At 40.3% G+C, this 25924-nt stretch overlaps 1 protein-coding gene across 1 annotated transcript in view; it reads right to left on the bottom strand.

Annotated features, from left to right (window-relative positions):
• The window catches only part of TACR1 (tachykinin receptor 1), a 124809-nt gene that overhangs the window by 42618 nt on the left and 56267 nt on the right, over window positions 1–25924 (bottom strand). Inside the window, exon 2 of the mRNA XM_008147393.3 lies at window positions 11945–12139. Within this exon, the coding sequence (XP_008145615.2) occupies window positions 11945–12139 (195 nt within the window). The remainder of the gene's footprint in view (window positions 1–11944; window positions 12140–25924) is intronic.

Raw genomic sequence — 25924 nt, forward strand, 5'->3', positions numbered from 1 at the left:
CAATAAACGATTCCTTTAAAAAATTGCTTCCAATTTTGGAGTGCACAGTAGGAATCAGGGTAAGAAACTGCCAGCTCAAGGACCAATGCCCAGATTTGCATTAGCCTGAGAAGCTGGGGACATGATCCCTAATGACTAGACAAGGAGGCAGAGCTCTGAATATCTCTGGGCTGCCTCCCCCTCCTGCCCCCTCAGTGGGGGGGAAGCTGGGAAGAGGAAACCATGGCACACCCATACTTCCTTCTGTTTTCATCGGCCATTGAAAGAGTTGAGGAGGGACCCCTACAACTTTGAGTTCATCTTAACTCCCCACACCAGGCTACACTTCATAAGGCTGAGCAAAAAGAAAATGTTTTGATATTTGGCAGAACTGACAATGGGAACGGATCTTGGGAAGAAGGAAATGTTCTTTGTGAAATGTCTTGCTTCAAGAAACAGGTGGAGCCCTAACCAGTTTGGCTCAGAGGATAGAGTGTCGGCCTGCGGACTCAAGGGTCCCAGGTTCGATTCTGGTCAAGGGCATGTACCTTAGTTGTGGGCACATCCCCAGTAGGGAGTGTGCAGGAGGCAGCTGATCGATGTTTCTCTCTCATCGATGTTTCTAACTCTCTATCCCTCTCCCTTCCTCTCTGTAAAAAAAAAAATCAATAAAAATATATTAAAAGAAAAAGAAACAGGTGGAAACTGGAGGTAATTCCTTACTCGGTTCTGAAATAAGATGTGAGAGGCTGTTGCACCTAAGTAAATGGCAGGAAACACTGCTTTCAAAGGAAAACAGGATCGAAGACAAAAACATGCGATGGAAGCAGTGAAGAGTAGATCATCTCTGATCTTCCAAATTTCATCAGAAATGCTTGCGAATTCACCCAGAAACCAGGAAAAAGATGAAGGAAATGACAGAGATGAGTAACACAGCAAGGGGCATGGAGACCAGACTTGAGGAAAACAATTTTTTTACATAGCATTAACTCAGAGAAACAGAGCACCGAGGGCAGGTAATTAAAAATTTTTAAAAAGATAATCACAAATTATCTAAAATGGAAAAAGTCAGGTGGCTTGAGATTTCTTTATAAAACCAAATGCTGAAAGACCACAGAACAATGGGCAAATAATTTATAGAGAAAATGTTTTTGGTCTAATAACTATACCATTAGCCAAACTATGTTTTAGGTGCTAAAATATTCATTTTTACTTTGTCTTTTTTTCTTTCTCCAGTGATTTTTTTCCAAGGATAGTATTTTTATTCTAGAAGAGGGTGCCTTACATTACTGAATTTTAAAATATAGTTCTGGTAATACTTTATATTCAGTTTGGAAAAACTTAAATTTCAGATAAGCAAAAGAATTTCAAATGATCTGTAATTCCACTTCCAAAGTAAATACACTGAGCATTAACCTTTGCTACATATCTTTTCAGGCTTTTCCCCAAACCTGTAAGTACATGCATACAATTTACAAAACACATATAAGGTGCTGTACTATACATACTATCTTTTTTTGTTGTTTTTGCTAATCCTCATCAGAGGATATTTTGTCCAGTGACTTTTAGAGAGAGTGGAAGGGAAAGAGAGAGAGAGAGAGAGAGAGAGAGAGAGAGAGAGAGAGAGAGAGAAACATAGATGTGAGACACACTGATTGGTTGCTTCCCACATATACCCCAACCAGGCTAATGATCGAACCTGCCACCCAAATACATGCCCTTGATCAGAATCTAACCCTTGGCCCCTTCAGTCTGCAGGTTGATGCTGTATCCACTGAGCCAATCTGGCAAGGCTATCCACATTTACTTTTGAAGCCCATTTTACTTACTCATCAGAATATCACGAATATATTTTCATGTTAATTAACATGCTTGTGCAATGTTACTTCTAATAGCTGCATAGTTTTTCTTTGTGTGGAGAATTCACCATTGATTTATTAGTCTTGTATGACTGGGCATTTGGTTTTGATTCTACAACCTTATAAACAATGTTGACATGAATGTCTTGAGTATACATTCCAGCTCTTATAACTTTCTAAGAGTATAATTGCTGATTCAAATCAGGTGTATGATTAAAAACTTTGATAGATATTGTCGACCTATCCTCCTGAAAACAGGCCCACCTTCATCATAACCTTATCAATAGCATATTTATTAAGCTTAACCTGGGCCAGTCAGGTAAAGAGAAAATTGTATCCACTGTTGAATACAGTTTTCCATATTCTTTTATGAGCTGTTAGTTTTTTTATCCTTCCCTTATTCTTATTGACTAGAGGCCCAACATACAAAATTCGTGCAAGAGTAGGCCTTCCTTCCCCTGGCTGGTGGCACCAGCTTCCCTCGGGCACCTGGGATCCAGGCTTCCCTCCGGCAGCCGGGACCTGGGCATCCCTCTGTCCGCTGGCAGGCACCGGGGACCTGGGCTTTGTCCGGAAGGTCGTCTGGAATGATGTCCGATCTAGTTAGCATATTATGCTTTTAATATTATAGATTAGTTAGAGAGCCTCTATGTTAATTGAGTTAATGATTAGTTAGAGCGCCTCTATGTTAATTGAGTTAATGAGTCTCATACATTGCATTTTTTCTCAATTTGTCATTTGCAGAACATCCTCATGGAGTTTCCTGATAAAAGAATTTAACAAATATATCTATAGCCATGTCTATTCAAAATCAACAGTGTCTTTTATTTTGGTTTTGCTTTGGGTGTTATGCTTTGAAAGTCTCTACTTCATCGCAATTTATTTGGAATTTATACCGGTTTTAATTGTGGGAAAGGAATACAGCTTCATGATTATCCCAGAGTTCCCCACAATATGTTTTATTACAATATTTCTGGGGGATCTTAACAAGGGTTAATTAAAAGACGGATTCTATGACCAAGTAAGCTGGGGAACACAAGGGTTAAGAAAAAACGTCAGATTTCTTCACTGCAAAACTTATCAGTGTGGATGGAACATATTCATTGCTATATAATTTGAAAAGCTAAATACCAGGAGCAGTCTGACTAAACAGTAATGTCAGGCCAATGCAATAAATTATTTTTCCCACACAAAGGAATGCTATATAGCTGTAAAGAAAAACAACAAATGAGAATACTGACTATATACTGATAAGGAAGGATATCTGCAACAAATTGTTAATGGAAGAAAGCTAGAATAAGATGTATTATATATTTTGTGTTAAGAAAGGAGGCAATAGATTATATATTTAAACTTCTAAAGATAAGCATAAAGAAACAACAGTGGTCAGAGGGAGAAATCTTTTTCTGATTACCTTTTTATATGTCCTGATTTGTGTACCATGTGAATATATTACCTATGAAAGCAAGTAAAAAATATCTATCTTTTTTTTATAATGGAAAGCATCTCAGAGGCTTCAATTTACTAATATATATTGTGACTCTTCCAGTTAGGGTAGTGGTTGTTTATGCAGTGATTTATAAAGTTATTTGAGTCCTAGCCAGTTTGGCTCAGTGATAGAGCATCGGCCTAGAAACTGAAGAGTCCCGGGTTCCTGGATTCGATTCCGGTCAAGGGCACATACCTTGGTCACAGGTTTCCCAGCCCTGGTCTGGCTGTGTGCAGGAGGCAACCAGTTGATGTGACACATCGATGTTTCTCTCTGTCTCTCCCACTCCCTTCCACCCACTCTAAAAGTCAATGGAAAAATATCCTTGGGTGAAGATTAACACCCCTCCCCCCAAATAAATAAAGTTAATTGAGTAAAGAATCCTACAGAATTTTGGGTTATCAGGTTTCAGAAAAAATTATGAAATAATCTTTATAGATTATAGATTTGACATGTTATCTGTAGCATATACTAAATACAAAATATTATAGTCTTGTGTGTGTGTGTATGTGTGTGTGCGCGCGTTCTATTCTGTTTTTTTATTGACCAATTCAACCTCCCAGTTCTGAGTATTTTAATGTCTGCAAGAGCAAGTCACTTCTTACCATCCTTTTTCATTATTTTGCTAATAGCAAAATTAATCCTTCTTGTTCAATCTTTTCTTGAGCTATTTTTATCCACTTGTTCTTTCCAATGATTTTCTTCATCAACCACCTAAACATATTTGTGGGAACAGTTTGAGAAAAACTGATAGCTTCATAGAATTACGTAAAGATAGAAGGGAGACTGCTTTATACCCTCAGATATTTTCCAGGTTTTGAATCATGTGAAATATATTTCTCAAATATTCTCTTATGCCATTCAATAATGTCTACAATAGCATAATGCTTTTCATTTTCTTCATGTAATTCCTGACAATTTCTTAATTATTCTGCTTTTATTTTGTTTCTGTTGTCAAGGAGATTCATTATTCATTTGATGTTCTTAAGGATTACTGCTGATATAAGCTATATTTTTTTCTTTAGTAGATATGACATTTTAACAAATTTATTTTGGACATTTATTGAGATGAATATGTAATGTTTCCCTTTGACCAATTAATTTGATGAAATGTAATAACAGATCTCCTGATAACTTACTAAACTTATTAGCCAGAAAAAGTCATGCTCAAAAACAAAGCATTGCTATTTTAGTACAATTTTGAATATTTTTGCTGCATCTTTTAATTACGATGTTTGCATCTCTATTTGTAAATGGAATTAACTGGCTTGCAAATGTGCTTTTGGAGCTCTCTTTGTCAGCTTTTTACATTTAGGTCATGCCTAATGTATCTAATAAATTACCAAGTTCTCCATATGGTTCTGAACACTTGAAGAACTGATACGGTATTTGAAAGAATTTCTCTGAACAAATTTTGACCCCAGTGCCTTTAATAAATGAAATCCGTGAGCAGTATTTGCATTTCTCCCCCCTCCAATTGCATAAATGAGTTATTTACAATTTGTGGAGAATCATCCATTCGATCTTACTATTACGCTATTGCCTCAGTTGTGCTTTCTCTTTAAGTCTAAAGGCAGTTGCCTCTGGAAGTTGATCATAGCCCAAAGGAATCCCTAGTTGGGTGGTCCCATCTTTCTCAGGCTTATACTTTCACCTCCTAATTAGGGCTTTCTAGTAAGTATTGCTCTTGACAGTCGTTGGTGGCTGCCTCTCTTCAGCTCTATCTATACAATATCTACTATAAATGGAGTGAAATTTCTGGCAATTGTATGGCAACCTTCCTAGTTCCTGCATTAATATAGGCTTTCCTTTCTTTGCTTTTTCCTCTTCCTCCTCTCCTCCCCCTCTGGCTCCTCCTCCTATTTTTACTTTGTTCTCTCTCTTTTGGGGAGTTGGGTTAAGGGCTTTGTTTTATGCCATCATCTTTCCCTGAAGTGTCAACAGCACTTTTTACTCTTGGTTTAATTGTTTTTTCACCAACAGTAATGTCAATACTAGGAGGCCTTGAGCTATACCTATAAAAGCAGTGGGTGTCAGGGGAGATTAATTACAATAGCTAGCATAATCAATCCCGGTAACACAAATATGCTGACACCCCCTTGGCCAAGGCCTGGAGCAGCTTGGCAAAGAATCCATGCTTCTTTTTTTCATTTGTGAAATAATCAAGAACATGGAAAATTTGAGAAGTAACACTAAGGGTACATTTTTTAACATTTCCCCTTTCCCTCTTACTCTCTGTCAGTTAGCTGATTTTCAATTTTCATTCGTATTAATAAAAGCAAAGACTGTGTATAAATGAAATATTTCAGCTAATTTCTGATGGTGGATCCTAACATATGAAAGACAAAAATGCCCTAACATTGACAATGGCATGTTTTTATAGTTTTCGGGTATAACTGGTGCTTATAGAGCATTATATTAGAGTTAATACATCCACATTCATGTCCACGTCCACACAGCTTCTAAGTAGAGTTGTGAATGATCCTGTTCTCTGACATAAACCCCTTCCCAGTATATTGGTAATATTTGCAATTCAGAACAGACACGTCTTACTTCATGCTAAAACCCACCACAATGTTATGTACACAGAAGCTTAATTAACAGAAAATTCCACTTCTGGGAATATATCTGAAGAAACCTGAAACATTAATTCGAAAGACATATGACCAATATTAATAAATGAATCAGGGAAGCTGAAATTCCTCAGGCTGTTTAAGTCTTATTCTTTTGGATGCCTTTCTCATTTTTCACTCTCATTACAGACTTTTTCTTGGCCTTGGTGGTGGGCCCTCTGATAAAAAAAATGTTGGTTCATTCATCTTTCTTGTCCTCAGGGGGTTGCCCTGCTTCCTGGGACCACTGCAGCCTGAGAGCCTGTATAGCATCCTCAAGAGTGGGTTTGACTAGGAATAATTTTGAAAGCTACTACACACTCCTAAAATTTTTCAATGACAGTTTACATTCAATATTATTCTATGTTAGTTTCATATGTACAGCATAGTGGTTAGAAAAATATGTGCTTTATAGAGTGGTCCCCTGATGTTTCAAGTACCCACCTAGTCCCATCCAGTTATTATTGACTACATTCCCTATTCTGAAATCTACACCTCTGTGACTGTTCTGTAACTGCCAATTTGTATTTCTTTTTTTTAAATATATTTTATTGATTTTCTACAGAGAGGAAGAGAGAGGGATAGAGAGTTAGAAACATCGATGAGAGAGAAACATCGATCAGCTGCCTCTTGCACACCCCCTACTGGGGATGTGCCCGCAACCAAGGTACATGCCCTTGACCGGAATCGAACCTGGGACCCTTGAGTCCGCAGGCCGATGCTCTATCCACTGAGCCAAACCGGTATTGGCGCCAATTTGTATTTCTTAATCCTTTCACCTTTTTCACTCAGCACCCCCAACACGTTTGAATGTGGATGTATTAACTCTAATATAATGCTCTATAAGAACCAGTTATACCCCAAAACTATAAAAATATGCCATTGTCACTATTAGGGCCTTTTTGTCTTTTGTATGTTAGGTCCCATCATCAACAACTGTCAGTCTGTTCTCTATGAGTCTGTTTCTATTTTGCTTGTTTATTTTGTTCTCTAGAGTCTACATATAAATGAAATCATATGGTATTTGTCTTTCTTTATCTGAGCTACTTCTTTTAGCATAATCCCCCCTAGTTACATCCATGCTGTCACAAAAGGCAAGATTTCATTCTTTTCTCTTTATGCCTAGGTAGTATTCTATTGTGTAAATGTACCACAGCTTTTTTATCTAGTAATCTATTGATGGGCACTTGGGTTGTTTGGGAATGCAAATTGGTGCAACCACCATGAAAAACAGTGTGTAGGTTCCTCAAAAAATTAAAAATGGAATTGCTTTATAACTCAGCAATTCCACTTCTGGGAATATATCTGAAGAAACCTGAAACATTAATTCGAAAGACTATATGCACCCCTATGTTCATTGCAGGGTTATTTACAACAGCCAAGACAGGGAAACACTCCTCCTAGTTTTAATAGAACAGGGGGTTGCCGCATTTTGCAAGGCCAAATGTTTCTTCTCTATACTTTCATCTTTCTTTTACTGTGCTTTTTCTCCACAAGGAAGAGTTACTCTTGGTTACCCATGAAATCTTTCTTCCTCATCAGTCAATCAACTGCACATTTATAAGACTTCCTGAGCTGTGTCACAGTTTCGTAAGAGCAGCCACGGCTAAGCTGCCTGGTTGCTAATTATTGCTGGAACCAATTATGAAATATGACAACATGGCACTAATAACAAGTTCACTTTCACGACCTATAACATTAGCATAATTTTCTAACTGTGGACTGCAAACATAACCAGGGGATGGTGGAGGACACTGGACCAGTCCCCTCAGGTATCTATGGATGTAGCTAGAAGGATCCCACTGTGAAGCCTGATGCTTTATCTTACTAGTCAACTAAGAGAAACCACTGAATAGTCAACTTTCCAAGGAGAGGATTAGCTAACAAGATTATTAGCCAAATACACATACACATCTATGTGAATATATACTATATTCACAAGTTGTAGAAACATATTTGATGCCCCAGGAAATTGATGATGATATGGTAAATAAACAAATAGATTATAAGACATATATACAAATGACTTTTAAATTATGAAAAGATGTTCAACCCCATTCTTAATAAGAGAAATGCAAATTTTAACTATAATGGGCCAAAATCTAAAAGCTTGATTATATACTCTGTTGGTGAGGCTGTGGAGAAATAGGGGCTCTCACACATTGCTGGTGAAAATGTGAATTAGTACAATCCCATATAGAGGGAAAATATTAAAGTTAAAATGGCATATATCTTTGATTCAGGAATTCCATTGTTGGGGGTATTATGCTTCAGATAGCCTTGCATGACATATGTAAAGATTACTCATGGCAACACTGTGTAATAGCAAAAGGCTGGAGACAAACCAAAGTCCACCCAAAGTGACTGGTTAAATAATATTGTATATTTATAAAGTGGAGCACTGTGTAGCTGAAATAAAGAATAGAGAAACTCTTTATGAACTGATATGGAAAGATCTCTAAGATGTATTAAATTAAATAAAAAACAGGATCCAGAAAAATGTACATAATACACTATGTTTTGTGTAATATGCTATGTTTTGTGTTCTATAATACTAATATAGATTATATAACATATCAAAAGAAACTAAGAATAATATTTCCATGGAGATGGAATAAAATACTGGAAGGATATTCATCAAAATGTTAGAGCCTTTCATAAATAATGGGAATATGGGTGATTAAAGAAATTATAGGAATTTTCACTGCACTCCATAATGTATAGTTTTAAGTATAATATAATGTTTTAAATGATTTTGCAAGAATACAAACCAAGTTATCTGTAGCATTTTGTAGCCCAGAGGTACATGCTTATGAATATAGAAGCAAGGGGTGAGGGCTGTAGAGACTGTCTGGGCCTTATTCTCTGGTTAACATTTGTCACATCCCTCCCAGGAAAAGCATTTGTCCTGTACCCCCTTGGGACAGTTGGGAAAGTTCCAGGTGGGCTGGAGCATAGGAGTCAGCAAGGCAAAATGCAGAGGTCAAGTAAACATGAGAATGGCTGGGGCCCGTCCACGCTGTCTTGTCAGAGGTAAGTACTTATGAATAATGTCATTCCAGGCAAAGCCCACAGAAGATCATTTCTTATGGAGAAACTGTCGGGGTTATCCCAATGAAAGCAGTTTCCTGACAGCTTGTAAAAGCAAAATTCTTTAAATAACATTTAATTATAAGTGTAAAAAACATGAAACATACATTTCAGAAAAAGGGCATACATCCAATTACCTGGTATAATAAGTAACCTTTAAGCAAACACTCATGCGACTACCACTGAGCTCAGGAAATATGCCGTCCCTTCAGAAGAACTTCTCAGTGTCCCTTCTTGATCTCACCCTATCCCTCCCCCGAGAGAAAATCACGGTCCTCACTTTCATAGCGACGACTTCTTTGCTTGCATTTATAGTTTTACAAACTACTTATGCACTCTTAAAGATATGCTTTCATTTTGCTTGTCTTAAAACTTTGTCTATAAGAGTCATCCACGTTGCATGGAGTTATATTTTATTCATTCTATTAACTATATAATATTCCGTTACATGCTTGTACCACAAATTTTTTTAATCTACCCTACTGATGATGGATATTTGGACTATTTCCAGGCTGGGGCATTAAGAACAATGCTGATAATATGGACAATATACTAGTGTATTTGGGTGCATACACCCATGAGTTTTTTTAAGGTTATTACCCTGAGTGAAATTGGGAGGTCTTAGGGTATAAATAGCTTCTTCTTTTTTTTTTTTTTTCTAGATACTACAAAACGTTTTCCAATGTGGTTTTATCAATGCATACTTCTCTTAACAGTCTACAAAGGTTCTCATTGTCCCTCATCGTTACCAAAAGTTCTAAATGCTTAGTTTAGTCAGGCTTCTTAACATTTGCTAGTCTAGTAGGTGTGCAGTAAGATCTCATGGTTTTAATTTGCATGTCACCGGTGATGAATGAAGTTGTGGGCCTCCCCATATGTTAATTGGTCATTTGGATATTTCCTTCTGTGAAGCAGATGTTCAAAACTTTTGCCTGTTCTTTTATTGGATTGCCTTCTTTTAATAGTGCTTAATTTAATCCATGTATTAATAAACAGTCTAAATGATAAATAATCAGGGTTAGACGTTCACCATGCAGCCAGAGAGGGCAAATGCAGCAACTTATGATTTTTTTTAGAAAATACCTCTTTATATAATTAGCTGTCCCAAATTATTAATCGGATGAGTTGGGCTTAAGCATCTGCCCACCACCCTGTCTGCTGCCAGTCATCTTCCCATGCACCCAGGTCAATGTATAATACCAACCACAGTAGTTAACATTCACCAAACTCTTACCAGGTGCATGGTGCTGGGCAAAGCACGTATCTTATTTGTCTCTCTCAGTACCTCTATTAGGCTTAGAGGCTTAAATAACCATTATGACTCAACTAGGGAGTGAAATGGCTGAAAGTTGATCCCCCATCTAACTACTTATACTCATTATTATCCTGCCTCAAAACAAAGTTTCCTTCTGGTTCCAAATTCAGGATTGACATGTACCATGGGGATGGCAATCATTTCTAACAGAAGAGAATATAACCAAGTACTTAGTTTAGAGCTGGAAAAATTTAAATTCCTTAAAATTATAACATGATGATTATGAAGGGTACTGACATACAGAAAGTAGGTTTACCTGAAGCTTCCTATGTCCTTGACTTATGTTTGCATCACAGCCCATACATGAATGGCAAATACGGATTCTTTCAACTTACTGCTGCATTCATAAACATTTTATTCATCTCAAAAAGGTAAAATCACATGCCCTACTCCGGACTTATGTTTTAGGATAAAAATCATGATATAAACAATGATAGCAAACCTACCCACACATGCAGCAGCAGCAGCAGCAACCCTACACTCTCCAAGCAACGAAAAGGACAGCCCAGCATGCTGAGTTGAGTCTCAAGGGGGCTTTCTACTCATTAATAAGCATACTGCAGCAAAATGTTCAAAAGCAAAACACTAATTTCTTGGACAAGCCCCCCAGAGACCTGTGGGAAAGTAAACTTTTATTTCCAAGTTCAACTGTGAATTTGTTGGAAGCTAAAAGAACTATGTGTATTTGAAACCAAACTTGTAGAAAGGTGATGCGACTTTGAAAAGATTGTGACGACTAAGAGCTGAGCTGTGACATAGACGCATAGAACAGACTGTCGAACCACAGAGGGAAGGCAGGGGAGGGAGGGTGGGTGGGAGGAGATTAACCAGAGAACTTGTATGTATATATGCATAACCCATGGACACAGGTAATATCGAGGTGAAGGCCTGGGGTGGGGGACGGTGGCAGGCTAGAAGAAGTCAATGGGGGTTAAAGGGGAACATAAGTAATACTTTTAACCATAAAGATTTTTAAAAAATCAAACTGCATTCCATGAAGTAGATGGCAATTTTTGAAGCAGCTCATATAATGAACTTTAATTCAGAGGGTTCCCCCCCATGTTTGAGGGAACCTTCTGGATTGAATGTGCTCCTGGGTCCTGTGCAGCTTGGAAAGCTATGTTCTTTCTCCCATCAAGACCCTGCTCAGGCTTGTAGTTTTGTTTGAAAGAATAATTTTCAATGTCCCTTCTTGGCTGAGCATTGATCCCTCCCTCCCCCCACCCTCCCACTGCTGGGTCGATTAAATCCCACTGTTTGCCTCACACTGTGCAAGAGGGCAGATGGCATTCTGTGGCTTAGGAGAAGTTCCCAGGCAAAGAAATGCAGGCACTGCAGGGCAGAGTCACTGATAAAAGGCAGGAAGAATATGAAGGGCACCCAAAGGGTCTGCCAGAACAGTATCCAGGTCTTTTATTTTGATTATCTTTCAAAGTCCAGAATAATAGTCCCCTGATACCGATGGACACATCGACCCAATACCAGAGTGGTACTGAAGAGTGCTTACAGATCCACATTAAATCCTAACCGATAAAAGAACGTGGAAAGAAAGAAGGAACAAGAAAGGGCGAAGAGGCACCAGGGAGTCATCTCTACTTACACTTTCTCATAAACCTTGTTGTGGTCTTCTGGCCATTGGATCATGCACACCATTCTGTTGGGCATGGCCACCGTGGTTGCGTAGTAGCCCTGGGGGAAGGCCAGCAGGAGAGCCAGGACCCAGATGACAAAGATGACCACCTTGGTGGCTGTCCCCGTCAGCCGGGGCTTGAGGGGATGGATGATGGCCATGTACCTGGAACAGAGAGGAAAGGACAAACTTACAATTTAGTCACCAAAATCTACATGAGATCATGTATTGTTCCTCCCAAGGAAAACTTCCCCCAAACCCTTGACTCCAGGTGAGTTTTATAACTGTTTGCTTTTTAAAATTAAATTAAGTATTTTTTAAAAATATATTTTATTGACTTTTTACAGAGAGGAAGGGAGAGGGACAGAGAGCCAGAAACATTGATGAGAAAGAAACATCAACCAGCTGCCTCCTGCACACCCCCCACTGGGGACGTGCCCGCAACCAAGGCACATGTCCCTGACCAGAATCGAACCCGGGACCCTTCAGTCCGCAGGCCGACGCTCTATCCACTGAGCCAAACCGGCCTTGGCAAATTAAGTATTTTTTTCATCACCATTTATCTCCCATCCCCTCTTCCACCTCCACCCACCCCTCTCACCCCCAATCACCACAACTGTTACAACTATTTTCTGATACCTCTTTCATAGTCTATCCATAAGCGTTATGATTCTTATGACATAAAATAACTAAAACCCATAAGAAAAATAAGGCAGATTTTCTATTTCAGATCCCATCAAGCAACCTTCCAGGAAACAAGTTTTCATCATAGAAACGCTGAAGTTAGGGACACAATGTCCAAGTACAGGTCAATGGCTTACAGCGAATCAGAAGGAAACAAGAACCAAGGTCATAACTGTATTCAATATAAAGACTATCTTTATCCTTTTTGGAGTAAGGAATAATGGTGATAGAAACAGTAGTTTTTAAAGTCCTCAAGTGGCAATTTATAAGGCTAGCAATCCTCCATCAGCCCATACAATTTGAAGGAAAGTGATTATGTATGTGTGAGAAAGCAAAAAACAAACAAAACACACAAACAAACAAAAAACAAAAACAAAACAAAACAATACAAAACACAACAGTTCCTGGAGATATCCTCAATTCTTTGAACATCTAGAAGAGAGTGTGTGATAACAACCCATGCTTCAGGAGAAGGAAGGAAGTCTCCACCTGCTGAGACAGACACACTAGTAGAGCCTGTGAAAGAACAGGGTCCATTAAAGCTCCTTGCAGGAAGAGGAAGCCAAATGAATGATGCCTCAGGGCCTGGGGCCCTTCCTCCATCTCTCACACCTGGGACCTGGCACTCAATTCAAAAACATCTGAATTTGTGTGCAGCCTCTGAGGGACAGCGTACCTTTTAGGAATAAGAAACATTGTAATCAGCATTTCATATCAGTTATAATCACATCAATGCTGCCTCCTCCATTTAAAAAAGGCATATTCTTTTGTGTATTTTTCTTGCAAAGTGTATGGATCCATTCCTTAAAATATGCATGCATTTTGTTCAGAGTAGGAATGAGGTCTTATACTACCTTTGGGCTTTAAATATTATCTGGTAAATCCTCAGAATGGTGCATTTGATTCTCAGACACACAGGTGTTTCTGGCTTCCAGGGACAGAATGGTCAATGGAGACTTAAGAAATGAGTAGACAGCAGCACAGGTGTCAGCTGCCTCCACATAATTCCACATAATTCTTTCTCTACACTCTTTGGACTTCTAGGATCTCGAGGACAGAACTGGGTTACAAGTAAAGCAATTTCAATCAGTATGCATGCCACACATTCACACTGGGCACCTGCGACATGCAGAACACAGCGTTTCCTTCTGGGCTCTGAGCTTCTAATTTCTCCAGGGAGAAAAGGCACATAAATAATCAGCCGCAATGTGACAGTAGGATGTTCAACCTCCAGCAGTAATCTGGTAAATACCTTAGAACCTTAGGGAAGCCGCAGAGGTAATCAAGCCTTGAAATGGCAGGTGGACTATTGGAGGCGAGTAAAGAGGCATGTGTAGCTGAATTTGAGGTGAGCCTGCCTGAGTATCTGGCTTGGAGGGCAGGGAGCATTCAGAGCCTCCTTCCCTTCTCCATGTTGTGATTAGATCTCGCTTCGTGTCCAGGAAGCTTGATGTCTTTGTTTTTACGAAGGCCTTCCTGAGCTTCCTTTTAGCATCCTAAACTTTAGAATACCTTTCCCACATTTTCTTGCTGGGGACCTACGCTTTCCTTCTCTGGTCTCTAAGAGCAATGCCAACTGAAGGTGTTCAATGCATGAGGATGCCTCAGGGCAGCTTTTACAGAGATGGTCAGGAGTGATGGTAACCTCCAGGAAGGGAACTCCAGAATCCTTCTGTCTCTTTTGGAAAGAAGGTAGATGATCTTGAAGTCAAGATAGAGTGAAATTAGGAAGAGACTTGAAAAATATATTGTATGGGAGGTGAGGAGTAATTTATAAATTTCTGGGCAAGTTTCCCTGGTTGAGTGGATGGCTTTAGAGCCTGTGACCCAAGTTCCACCTACAGAACATCAAAAGGGCAAAAACAACCCTCATGATGTTGTGACTCAAGCATTGTCTGTCTTCTTTAGGTTTCTCCAAGGGGCCACAGCTACTTCCAAGGGAGGTCCTGTATAAGGTAGGCTTGAAGACCTCCCACTCCTGGGATGGTTTCCTGAAAAGAACCCTGAGAAGTCTGCATTTCCATCTTGGATCTGCCTCTTTCTTGCCATGTGACAGCAATAGAGCATTGATTTCCTCTCCAGCTGTGGGGCTGTAGTGGATGGGGGGACCTCAAAGTCAGAGCCAACAAAGGCGGACCTGTGTAAACACTGTCTTGTCTTCTTTCCAATTCCAGGATGGTCATGGCCAGAACCTCTGAGTATTTGCGTTAAACTTGTAGGCTTGCTTTTGGATCATTTTCCAGAGGCAAGATCTTTCTTCCCCTACAAAGCCGGACACATGCCCATGAGGATGCCTTTCCTTTTCAGCACCGCCCAGGCTCCTGCTCTCACTGTGGGCTGCACATTCTCAGCCTTCTCAGGGAATTAAAGAGGATGCCCAGGGGAGAACGTGCTAATTACATTACCCCCTTTTAATATTATCTCAAATATTTTAATTTGCTTTTAACTCAGGATACATACTCAGTCTTTTTTTAAAAAAATATATTTTATTGATTTTTTACAGAGAGGAAGGGAGAGGGATAGAGAGTCAGAAACATCAATGAGAGAGAAACATCGACCAGCTGTCTCCTGCACCCCCCATAACTGGGGATGTGCCCGCAATCAAGATAGATGCCCTTGATGGGAATCGAACCTGGGACCCTTCAGTCCACAGGCCAACACTCTATCCACTGAGCCAAACCAGTCAGGGCAATGCTCAGTCTTAAATAAACATACCCTAACACCCCTTCCCTTGCCCAAGCTGGCAATACACCATTCAGAATCTATTGCGACTGGGGCTTAGGGAGGATTGCATCAGTATATTGGTACTGTAGCTCCAAATGGTGGCAGAGAGCCATATTTTATCTCTATTGCAAAAATGGCAATTTGGGAGCCCATTTCAGTTAACTCTCTGCCGGTACATGAGTGTAGGAGCCATTTCAGTGACACATGAAAGTATTACTCACATAAAGCCAGAAAGAATAAAAAAGATTGCCTTTTAAAAAATGTATATATTTTTTATTGTTCAGAAACACAGCCACTTGTAAATCTCCTTCCTTTCTTTATTTTTCCCCCTTTCTTTTTTCTCTCTATTGCAATCTTTACTTCTAGGGTTTGTGTGACATGCTTCATTCTTATTTACCCCAAAGCTAGTACTGTTTGGCTACTTTGTCCACAGATGGAAGCATTTTTTTTTTCTTTCCTACTGCCCATTTCTAGCTTGGATTCCTTTACACATTTATGTATTTGTTTGTAACAATCTCGAACCATTCTTGTGTATTAGATTATAAGTTATCACTGAGCCAGTGCTGTGAAGCCCTAGGAAAATGCATTCAATAAATATTTATCAACTGTATTGTGCTCATGGGACTGGAAGACGGTCAATGAAACGTCTTCCTAGTTTACGCATTAATCATCAGGCAGCCAGAGACAGGGGTCTGGAGGCTGTGTGGACTCTGTTCTCCATTGCAGGTTGTTCCAGTCCCATGGAGGGCCATTGGCTCTGTTTTGAATTGTATCTGGCCTCCCAGCTGAAAAACTTGACGTGCTGTCTTCCTCTTACATGATTACACTTTATAAAAAAGAACTTTCCATGTAGTCCCCTAAATCTGGCAAAATATAAGGCTGCACAGTTGTTTTTTTTTTAAAGGCAGAGTGAAACAACTTTATGGGGGAAAATAACCCAGTCTTCTGACAAGCACAGTATCCTCTCAGCTTCCTCCTATACTAGCCTTACATCTTCCGGAGAGAGGACGTCTTTCCTCTACCTGGAAATCTGTCCTGCCCTTTTCCCACAGCCGTTCCCCACCTTTCCAGTCCCCACCCTCCTTTACCCCCACTCACTTCTTCCTGTGTTGGTACAAGTTCCCTTTAAAGGACTGTATCTTCCTGGGTTTAAATGACCAGGAGTGGTGACAGCTGAGAGCATGGCTGCTGTAGTTAGTCTAGCTTAAGGGTTGGCAATTTTATTTTTCTGTAAAGAGCCAGATAGTGAATATTTTAAGCTGTGTGGCCCATAAGGTTTCTGTCATAGCTACTCAACTCTGCCTTTGTTGTGCTAAGGCAGCCATAGACAAGACAACTATTAGGGATGATTGTGTGCCAATAAAATGTTATTTTAAAAAACAGGTGGTGGGCTGGACTTGGACCCCTGGGTCTTAGTTTGCCAATCCATAGTCTAACACATGGAGGGCTCAAACTGAAGCTCCCTGGGGGGTTAATCTCACAGCCCACAAGCAGTCAGTAAGGTGCTCAGCCACCAGTCATAACCCAGAGTCTTGCCTCTTGTCTGAGTACAGTGGTCTCTGAGCCCAGGATGTTTTTCCTCCTATGTCCTGGCTGGCTCCTACTTATTGTCTTGGCTTGGCCCAGTCATCAAGTCCTTGTGGCTGGGTTAGATGCCCTGTCTTTACTGCTGTGAAGGTCTCTAACCTTGTGCTAACCACACTTCACTTTATGTACACATCATATCTGCCTCTTCTTTCTTCATCCTCCACAGATACCTTGAGGTTTGCAGTTGCTGTGATTTATTCCTATCAGTGTCCTTGGCCTCCCTGAGCCTAGTAAATGTAGTAAATACTCAACAAAAGCTTAATTGAGTAAATAAATATACAAATTTCTTGGCACATAGCAGGGTTTCTGTAAATGGATTTGGAATAAAAATAAATGCAGCAGGAGAAACACACACACACACACACACACACACACACACACACACACACACACACTATAATTTTATTCCTTCAAGTCTGAACGTGTGTGAGAATAATTACTGCTCTGTGTTTTCTGTTATACAGACATCCAGGATCATCCTACAGGAGTGACCTTACTGGACCTGAGTCGTCAGAATTTCCCATGTCTTGACATTAAAGCCTTGAGTCAATTCTCAATACGTATCAGTTGATTAAACTCTGCATTGGCCAATATGTTGGGAATTGTGCGGAATTCAGTCTTTCTGGTATCACCCTCTGGCTCTTCCTATGAACAAGAGGCTACTCTGTCCTTTTCCCTCCCATTTTCTTCCATCTCAGGGACCACACAGCCTTTCTCCCTGAGATCAATAACATTCCATCAGTTGGGGTTTTCTCCCAGGACATTTCTTTAATCTCCAAAATCTAGGCACTTTATTTGGCCAGATCACTTGAGCAGCAACTTTGTCTATTCAACTAAGCTCAAGCTCACAAAACTATAACCAGAGAGGCCCTGGAACAGCCCACAGAGATGACCCAGCATTCACATACTACCAAGGCATTCTTGGTAATGGCAGAGCCCCTCAAGCCCTTGTTGCAATGTTATCCACAATTCTATAAGGCATGAGTTTTTGGTTTCTGCATTGCCAGTGGACTCATTTAAAAAAGTGCCAGCTGACAGCAAGGGAGCAGTCAGTAAGATCATAAGAAATGGATGCAAAGACAGATGGAACCAAGAGCCTGTAACAATTTAGAAGGAACTGAAGGAGGGATGCAGCTGACTGCTGTCCAGTCTGCCCTGCCGCACACATGTTGAAGAGCCTGTGTGGTTTAAAGACGTTTTGGATACAGAGTCTCCTGTCAGGAACATTCATAGCTGCTTTATTTATAATTTCCAAGATCTGGAAACAATCAAAATGTCCACCAACAGGAAAATGGATAAAAAATACAATATATTCATACAATGGCATACCACTAGCAGTAAAAAGAATGCATACTGACACACACACATAACAAGGACAAATATCAAAGAACATTATGCTAAGTGAAAAAGCCAGACAAGAACATAGTATATATTCATGATTTCTCTCACATGAAGTTCTAGAACAGGCAAACCTAACTCATGGTGATAGAAATTAGACTGTTCTGTATTTTGTAGGGGCATGGTTAACTTGGATGGTATGCCTTCATGAAACCTCACTGCACTTATACCGAATGTAAATTATACATAAAAAACACCCCAAACCCTGATGACTCAGCCTTTAAAATAGAAAACTGTATCAATGGCCCAATGATCCTCTGCTTTTCAGTCAACTGAGGTGTGTTATAAGAAATACATCTGATTCTGTTACAGTGACCATTATTAAGGAAAAGCTCGCTGCCATTCTAAACATCATCTGGAAATGATTGAAAATAGTTCAAGTGAGAGATTTGCCATCAAATGAATCTTAGATGTGGGAAACCCAACCAAGTGTTAAACCTGAGTGTTTCCGCCAGCAGAGGTGGGCCAGATGTGGGTGAGCGCTGGTTACCACCAGGAAGGAGCAACACCAGGAGTATCAGTCAGTTGATCAAGGGGAGGCTGTGATTCCCAATAGAAATCCCAACCTTCAGTGTTGGACCAGGAGTGGGAGTAGCTGGGGTGAAGCAGGAGGACAGAGCATGCAACTTTTCTGAGAGGAGAAATGACAACCAGTCCATAGAGCGATGGAAAGTAAGAGAAGGAACACACCTCTTCCTTCGCATCTTGAAGGTTCTTGCCAAGCATTAACTTCAGCCACTTAGGAGCTTGGCACACCACATACCATTGCTTTCTTCCTGTACAGGGTGTTCATACTTGCATTGGAGACACCATTCCTGAGCCTGATATGCATGAGACAGATACCCTGGGCCATAAGATGATGCCATGGTCAAACTCCACTCTTTGGTGACATTCCCACTTTGGACATTTGGAACTAAAACCCAAAGTGTAGTGACGCACGAGAGACTCAGGTTTATAGAAATTTGACTGGGGAAGTGCTGATGGGGCCACATTTGCTCCAGTGGCAGTCGAAAGCAGAGAAGAGAGTTTGGAATGTAACTTTGAGATTTTAATTACTAACAAGGGGGGAAAAATAATTGAGTTGATTGAACTTTATGGCTTTAGTGTCAACTTAATAATGAGAGGAAGTTCGCATTTAGGGCATTGTCAGCACTGTGCTTTTTTGCCTCACTCTCACTGGAGAATTAAATAACCCTCTCCGGTCAGCTAGGTAGGAAAGTGTAGTTGGCCATTATCTGAGATGGGACTTTTTCCTCTTTTTATGCAGTGTGGCCTTGATACTAAGTTAATTAATGCTTTTCTTCTGACCAATTTTGAAGTATGTGTGAGCAATATCCAAGATTTCTTTCTTGCAGGGCTGAAACCCCCATTTCAGGCCTTGGTTCCCCGATTACTTGCCACCGTCTTCCCTAGAGAGACAGGCATGGTTTCAGATGACCATAGGATTGACTTTTAATTTCAAAGCAGAAAACTTAAAGCAGGGATACCTAAGACAGAAGGGTGGGGTGGGTGGGGTTTTCAGAGAATGGCCGTCTTTCTTCTCTCACAGATCTCTTTTATTCACCCCATAAAGGAGGATCTATGGGCTGGGATTGGGGTGATGTGAGTGGGCCACTCACTGTCAAGGCTGTATAAGGGCAACGTTGGATCTTGTTTTTATTGAAAATGTTGATATTTAGCTCAACATAGATTTTTGAACTAATTTCGCTATTTTAAATTTTGTATTAAAATATTATTGTCTTGATTGCTGATTTTTTTGTTTTGTTCCCTCTTAAATTTTATACCCCAGGCGAGTGCCTCACTTGCTTCATCCTCATCCTGACCCTGGTAATGTCTCCCAGTCAAGTACACAGGGCAGACAGTCAATGAAAAAATGAACTATATTCAGACTCAGGTAGTGGTGGGACCGTTGTTGGGTGATGCTGACTATGTTGGCCACTTGATTATCAGTTATTCATGCGGTGTCCTCTGTCTGCATGCAGCCTTGTAATACCCCAGATGACCAGACCATGGGTGGCACGTTGGCAGAAGCCTGGAAAATGATTACTAACATGAGCAGGATGGAGGTGAGCAATCCCATTCTACAGAGTATAGAGTAATTTGGGCATCCTTGCTACAGTGATTTTACCTTTTATTGTATAGTATTTACTTTATTTATTAATTGTTTGATTGATAGTGCTTTCTGAGTTAAAAGTATTTTGTTGGCAATAATTATAGGTTTAATAAAAAATTAAGGACTAGATTTCTACTTTTCATGAACGTTAATGATGAATGTATAATCCAAACAAAGTGGTTTTTAGACATTTACCTTGTATGGGGCCAAGTGTTAAAACTGAATATGTGTAAACCAGAAGACACAAATTTATTGAAGAAGCAGAAACACCTACCTCCAAAAGTTAGTAGTTACTTTAAGACTGGGCCCAAAGATGCTGATTTACTATATGCAGGGCAGATGGTGTGCTTGCCCACCATTCTGTGAAGCATGACTTTTTATTTAGATTAAATGACTGGTCTAAATTAACTTCACTCTTTTTCAGTTCCAATTTTTCTTGTACACAAACAAAAGTTCAAGTGATAGCTATTAATACATTGGCTCAGTTAGCAGAAGAATTGGCAAATAGATAAATGATTTCTAATTTTATATCAGTGTCATTGGTTTTTTTAAAAATAGGAGATCAGTTCATTACAATAATGGTTCAATTCTTTCTTATTCCAACTCATGGATTCAAGTATTTGGAAGGTGAAACAACTGACATTGTTTTGAATGTTATCATAAACTAATTTTAGACTTCAATAGTGAAGATAAATTGTTTTGTTTTGATACTAATATGAATACAATATGGTAAAAATAATGTCCTTACTAAATTAAGAAACTTATGAAATAGAAATGTACTTGGAAGAGGTTGTGACACATACAATTTGCCACAGTCTAAACAAGCTGTGATATTTTAACAGTTAATTTAGAAGCTATAGTTGTTGAAATTTACAAAAATTTTTGTAGAGTAACTGAACTAAATTTTTTAATGATAAATTTGATGATAAATACAAAAGCATATTTTAATAGGATTTTACAAGTGTTTGAACCTTTGACAAATGTTCTTATAAATTGATCTAAGTAATAGTGCTGAACTTTTTGTAACTGAGTACTGTAAGTTTTAGATGCATCTTGTTTAAAATTAGTTGAAAATCATTAGTGTACATTTTTTTCAATGGATATCCCAAAATTTTAGCTTCTGAAGCTTTTATAAAATTGCAATTTTTGAATACAAATCTGGCAAACATAAAGACACTGAAATTTCTTCTTATAAAATCAAGAGAACTGTGCAAGATAAACAATGAAATCTCTCTGGTATGCACAATTTAATTTTGAAATTCTTAAATTGCTTTTAGGAATATTTTGCCTTGGGTGAAGAATCATTTGATAGATCTATTTTTCAGTAAACAATTTATATTGTGTATCATAATAGACTGGTATGAAATAGGGTAGGATTACCATTTTGGCGTATCTAAAATTTTTAAAAATATATATTTTTATTGATTTCAGAGATGGAGAGAGAGATAGAAACATCAATGTTGAGAGAGAATCATTGATTGGCTGCCTCCTGCACCCCCCCCACTGGGGATCAAACCGTGACCTCCTGGTTCATAGGTCGATGCTCAACCATTGTGCCACACTGGCCAGGTGCTCCCTCCACATGTTGATGGGAAAACAAGGATAGAGGTTGAGTGAGGAAGGACAGAATCTTGTGGCTCCTGCTGGTGAAAGTGTCCAGAGAGAATGCCAGCCTCCAAGGGGACATATGAAGGATGCTGGGACCAGGGCTGCCAAACAGAGCCAGAATCCAAGAGAGAGAAACACACTTTCCAGAAAGTAAACACTTCCAAGGCTTGAGTTTACAGACCACCCTGTGGCCCGTCCTGCTGTGACGGAGGGCTGCCTCAGTCTGCCTTCCCCAGCACCAGACCCCTCCTGTCTGAGTTATGCCTTTCCTCCTCCCATGGAGCTCCGGCACAGACCATACCTCTTTCTCGCTTCCCTTTGTTCTTACTTTTTGCTTTTTCAGCTACTTAATGTCTCTTGAAGTGATTTCTCAGAGTCTCAGTCTTCTCTTTGCAAAGAAGGACTATTTACTGGGTGGTCATGGCTAACTGAGATAAAAGCCAGAAGGGAACAGACAGTGCCTGGTGCAGTGGGCACAGGGCACAGGGCCAGTCTCCTCTCACATCTTTGTGACGCTTTATGCCCAGAGGCACCATAGTGTCTTCTTAGAGGCTCAACACCCAGCTTAAACCCAGGAGCCCAGGGCACCAAACGCTTCTAGCAGCCTAAACTGTCAGTGGGACAGGTTGGATCCAGGGCCAGGCGCCCAAAGTTACTCAAATAGCAAAAGGCCAATGACGCAGTGGAGTCGGCTTAATAGCTGTTGTCAAGGATGGAAGTTCTCAATTTACAACTTAAATAGTATTTCAAGGGAAAAAATAAAGTGGAGCAGTATTTCTCATCCCCACAGTCCCCATGTGTGAATTCCATGAGACATTTAAGCATGATAATTGCTAAAACATGGTGTCCCAGGCTAGAAAAGGGGCGCTAAAATTTGACCAACTACACATTGTAACTGGATGACTTTAAGGATGACTGGAATGAATTGGCTCCCTGCAGGGGAACCCCAAGACCAGCTTCTGTGAAGGAGGAGCCCAATTTATTCTCCCCTGCCTCTCCCATGATACCCCCTCCATTTAGCACCCTGTTTCACTGCCTTTTGTATAAATCTCATTTCTGAGAATGTTTGTTGGAGGCTTGCCAGAGAACTGTTGTGACAGCAGGAACTAGTGGGTATTGTCAGAGGACCAAGCTTGTACACTGTGCAGATGGGGATGCACAGGCAGAGAAAAGCACCTCCCCAGGCAAGAAGGAAGCACACTTGGAGGGCAGGTGCTGGCGGGACATGGGCCTTGTGGAGAGGGACCCAGACATGTCATCTGACAGGGCAGGGCACAGCCTCCTCAAGCTTCCAGAGACCTCTGTGCCTTCCTTCCTGCCTGTGATGGTTGCTCCCTCGGGAGATGTGGGTCTGAGGGCTTGGCCCTCTCTTCTTCATTTTGATAACTGCCCACAGCAGAGGAGGCACCAAATTTGTGCTTACTAGAGTAGTGCAACAACTAAAACCAAAACTCTCCAACAGCGAGGCAGAAGGAACTGAGTTCTCATCTTTTCTTTTTCTGCCACCACCTGGTGTGAGCTTTTGTCAAATCATCTTCTCTCCAAGTCTTAGTTTCCTCACTGGTGAGCAGTTTCTGGAGATGTTCTGCGTGGTCTGAGTACAAGTTTTGTTGCGAGTCTCACTCCTGAAAGTGGAGCTGGGCCACTTCTTCCAGCTCTGGTGAGGTCTATCCCTTCCTTGATCCCTGTCCCATCTTTTTTTTTTTTAATTTTTGTTTTATTATTATTTTTTTAAAAATCTGTATTGTTGAAAATATTCCTGTCTCATCTTATAGGACCTCTCAGCCAGCACCTCTCAAAGTCCCCTTAATCCCATCAGAGGTGGTCAGATTCACAACAGGCAGTTTGTTCGTTTGTTTGTTTACTTATTTATTATGGATTTCAGAGAGAAAGGGAGAGGGAGAGAGATAGAAATGTCAATGATGAGAGAGAATCATTGACCGGTTGCCTCCTGCATGCCTCCTACTGGGGATCAAGCCCATAACCCAGGCATGTGCGCTGACTGGGAACCGTGACATCCTGGTTCGTAGGTCAACCACTGAGCCACATCAGCTGGGCCATAACAAGCACTTTAATTTTTCCATCTCATGAGATTACTGTGAAGATCAAATAAGACAAAAACTAGTGACTTATAATTGTTATATGAGGTATTGTAGCGGCATTCCATAATAGAAAGAGGCAACTCATCAAGGTGCATCATGCCACATTCAGAGCTCTAGAAAAATCATAGACAATTGGGGTGGATGCTGGCAGAGCAGAATGGCTGGCCAACTATCTAGGGAACTTACGGTGCCCACACCTGACTTGGGCAGGGACTTCAGCAAATAAGTAAGTCCTATCTACCAATTTATATAGTCCTTTAGGAGAAATTGTTAGGTCAAGGGTAACTCACTATACTAGAAGCAACTTGGACCAGGGATCGGGAGAGTGTGTTCATGTTCATTGTTTGCTCATGGTACATGGGACCTCAGTGGTGATGCAGACTATTTAGGATGGGGAAGATAATTAGAGGCTGGACAGTGTAGTCCCTTCACTGGATACATGACAATACAAAGGCCTGGAGAGGTGGCATGAACAATCAAGGTCAAGTGTAAGGCCAAGTTGTGCTTATAGCCAGTGATGGGTCCAGAAATTCTATATTGGAAGAGCTAAGGGAAGAATTCCAGTTGAGGGAAAGGGGATACCATATCTTGAAGCTGATTTTGCATAAGACTTTACATAAGATTGAAAAGGTGTCAACTGTCTATATCAGAAAATAGGAGAAGTGCTAATACAGATGGGAAAAAACTAAAGTCACCCTCTGTTACCAACACAGCTTGATGCCCAAGGACTCTGTCTTCTGCTCTTCTCTCTTCTCACTAGATGTGGCCATCAGGCATTTTTAGGTGAAAGGGGAAGAGGGCAGGTGCTTCTGTGTCCACACAGCATTGACCCCATCCTCCGGACTAGGCAGCCCAGCCCCACCCCTGCCAGGGTCACAGAGAAGCAATGGTGAGGAGCTGAGTTGGGTCCAGCCTTGGCAATGGATGCTCACTATAGAGAGACATCTGTACTTCCACCCCATGTCCACATTTAAAAAATCAGGGAAGTGATTTCTAGCAACAAACTCATTAGTACCAACCACTATTTCCAAAAAGCAATTTAGAGAGCTAACAGAATTCATTAAAGTGGGATTTTACTTATAATAATAACTGCAAACAGAAAAGATCATAATTTTGCCCAGCTTTACAGTGACCAAGGTGGGGGCATGAGCCCTCCTCCCACTGTGTGTTGAAGGGCTCTGACCTTCCAAGGCCTTTTCTGTGCCTAGGCAACAGGTGTCTTAAACAGATTAAAGACTCTGTTTGAACAGCTTCAATGCCTTTGTTTCTGTTTCATGGCCACCTGGCTGGCTTCACTGCTTCTCCTCCCAATGTTCTCCTTCTTTCTTTTTACATTTGTTTGTTTGTTTGTTTATTTATTTATTTATTTATTTTTACTGTGTACGCTGAGTGGTTGCCAGTGGATGACGGCCAACTGACAAAGATGGCTATGGGCCACTTCCAGAGCTATTGTCTTCAATGATCTGGATAGTTTATACTCCAAGTAGTTCCTGGAATCTCACTGCAGCTATGTCATGGAATGGGAACCCCACTTGAAATGAAGTAGGATAGTTGGGTCCAACAGATTTGGTATATTTTTTTTTAACATGGTGAGGTCCCCATGTAGAAATATTTTCTGACTTCAAGTAATATGCAGAAAATTATTTCTTACTCAAGCCTTTCCCCCTTCATTATCCCTATCTCTCTCAGGCTCCTTTTAAAGGATTAGAGATGGGTTGGGGCCTAGGAAGAGGA

This window comes from Eptesicus fuscus, chromosome 16, assembly GCF_027574615.1.
Source record: "Eptesicus fuscus isolate TK198812 chromosome 16, DD_ASM_mEF_20220401, whole genome shotgun sequence".
Lineage (NCBI taxonomy): Eukaryota > Metazoa > Chordata > Mammalia > Chiroptera > Vespertilionidae > Eptesicus > Eptesicus fuscus.